The 2,282-nt window shown below is 38.3% G+C and overlaps 1 protein-coding gene across 1 annotated transcript; it reads left to right on the forward strand.

Annotated features, from left to right (window-relative positions):
• The first annotated feature begins 600 nt into the window (after positions 1 to 600).
• On the forward strand, positions 601 to 2,033 carry LOC146938932 (photosynthetic NDH subunit of lumenal location 5, chloroplastic-like). The gene is made up of 5 exons (XM_085752779.1): positions 601 to 753; positions 845 to 1,237; positions 1,314 to 1,368; positions 1,543 to 1,628; positions 1,722 to 2,033. The coding sequence occupies exons 1-5, from the start codon at positions 703 to 705 to the stop codon at positions 1,872 to 1,874; spliced, it is 738 nt and encodes a 245-aa protein (XP_085608905.1). The 5' UTR covers positions 601 to 702; the 3' UTR covers positions 1,875 to 2,033.
• The last annotated feature ends 249 nt before the right edge of the window (positions 2,034 to 2,282 follow it).

Genomic DNA, 2,282 nt, shown 5'->3' on the forward strand with positions numbered 1-2,282 from the left:
CCTCTGTTAGCGTAAATAGTCTCTATTGTCAAATTTTTAACGTGATGCCAATGTTGGCGGTTCAATCTCGCCGGAAAACGGCGGGGAACTTCACCACGATCTTTCTCCGCAACGTCGTAGATGCGGATCGCCGGTGTTCGTCACATTTCCGATGAAATATGTTGGTTTAGAGGGGAAGATTTGGAGGCCGAAAGCGATGATGTTATTGTTGAAAGTGCTTGCTGTTGCGGGTGTGGAAGGGGTTGTGGTGGAGATTTGGTGGGGTGGGGTTGAACTTGTTATGATGGCTTGCGTTTCATCAACATGTCATTGATGGCAGGGACCAATTGCACTAACAAAGAAAAAATATAGGGATTTTAAAAACATTTATTGAAAGGTAGGGACTATTATCAAAATCGTGTAAAATGTAGGGATCAAAAACATATTTAACCCTAAAAAAACAAAAAAAAACATTATTTTATATGAATAGTATTACCACTACGTTAGTTTTCTTATTTCTATCTCTATGAAATGGTTTTGTTTTTGTTTTATTTTTGATTAGTGGATTGAGTAGTGTTATAAGGTAGGTCTATATAATAATGGGGGTTTGACAATTCATCCATTGGGTTTGAGTTGAATAGATAGATTAGGCATCGCATCCTCCTCAATTTTAACGCACGCGCGATATCCTTCCTTCCTTCTTCTTCGGTGTTTAACCAACCGATGGCTGCTGCTGCATTCAATGTTACTACAACACCGCCACTTTTCTCACTGGTAATATATATATATATTTTCCATTACTTAAATTTAATTGATGTTGAATTCATTTTTATTAATTGATTGATTGTCTTGGTTGGGTGGTCAGTCAAATGTTGTTGCTCTGAATCCTAATCCTAACCCTAAAAGAAGCATCTCCGTCGGGGTGGTTAGGTCCCGAGGTGTGGGTGTGAAACTAGCAGTAGGAGTACGACGACAAGTGAAAGTGAGGGCAGTGGAAAATGGTAGTAGTTCAGAGGAGAAAGTAATAGTACAGTCAAAAGTGACTCACAAAGTATTCTTTGATGTTAGTATTGGAAATCCAGTTGGGAAGCTGGTTGGAAGGATTGTGATAGGACTCTTTGGTGATGATGTCCCGCAAACTGTTGAGAACTTCCGTGCCCTTTCCACTGGTGAGAAGGGCTTTGGCTACAAGTCCTCCACCTTCCATCGCGTCATCAAGGACTTCATGATTCAAGGAGGAGACTTTGATAAAGGAAATGTATGTATCTCTCTATCTATCGCTATCTCCTTCCTTTTTTTATTTATCAACTTATCTATCTATCTATCTATCGCAGGGAACTGGAGGCAAAAGTATCTATGGTCGTACTTTCAAAGATGAGAATTTTAATTGTGAGCTCTGTTTTCTTGCTTACTTATTCTTATTTCATTTCTACTGTCTTTGTTTCATGATACTGTCCCCCTTCACTGTGTTTATTTTATTTTAGTTTAGTTTAGTTTAGGCTGCTAAATTATTAGTTCAAGCAATATTGCAAATATAATAATACTCGTGTACAATATCTCCAGTGTCTCATACCGGACCAGGAGCTGTTAGCATGGCAAATGCTGGTCCCAACACCAATGGGAGTCAGTTTTTCATATGCACTGTCAAGGTATTTATTCTTCTATACTTTTAATTCTCTCTTATCGGATGTTACTTTTTTGTTGACATAATAATAAACTTAATTGTCTCATGACATTGGCAGACGCCGTGGCTGGATCAGAGGCATGTTGTATTTGGCCAAGTTTTGGAAGGCATGGACATTGTTAGGTTGATTGAATCACAGGAGACTGATCGTGGTGATCGTCCCCTAAAGAAGGTGACAATCAGTGACTGTGGCGAGCTTCCAATTGCTTGACATGTTTTGTTTTCTCATGGCTTTTCTTTGTTTCTTGCTGCTGAGGATGAAAAGAAGCTACCACTCTCTCAATTTTTTGTTTTGTAAGCATGGGTTCTGGTTTCATTATAGATGTATGTTGAATCTCTTTCATAAATCTAAATCAGTTTGGGGTTTGAATTTCAGTTTTATTTATTTAATTTTACCAAGAGACATTGATATTTGAAACCTAGAATAACTTAAACTCATTTGCTTAATCAGCAGTTGAGTGGGGTTGAACAATATTGAGAATTGAGATATGTTTGACTTTCAATGTTGAAAACTGTTAAAAGTATACTATGTGTTGAAAGACTGGTAAAGGGGTGAGCAATTGTTCTAGTGGGTGTGGAGAAAGGGAGTTAATGGTGAGGTGTGCACAGTTGGTCCTGA

This window comes from Medicago sativa, chromosome 3, assembly GCF_051527215.1.
Source record: "Medicago sativa cultivar Bolivia chromosome 3, Bolivia_mono, whole genome shotgun sequence".
Classification (NCBI taxonomy): domain Eukaryota; kingdom Viridiplantae; phylum Streptophyta; class Magnoliopsida; order Fabales; family Fabaceae; genus Medicago; species Medicago sativa.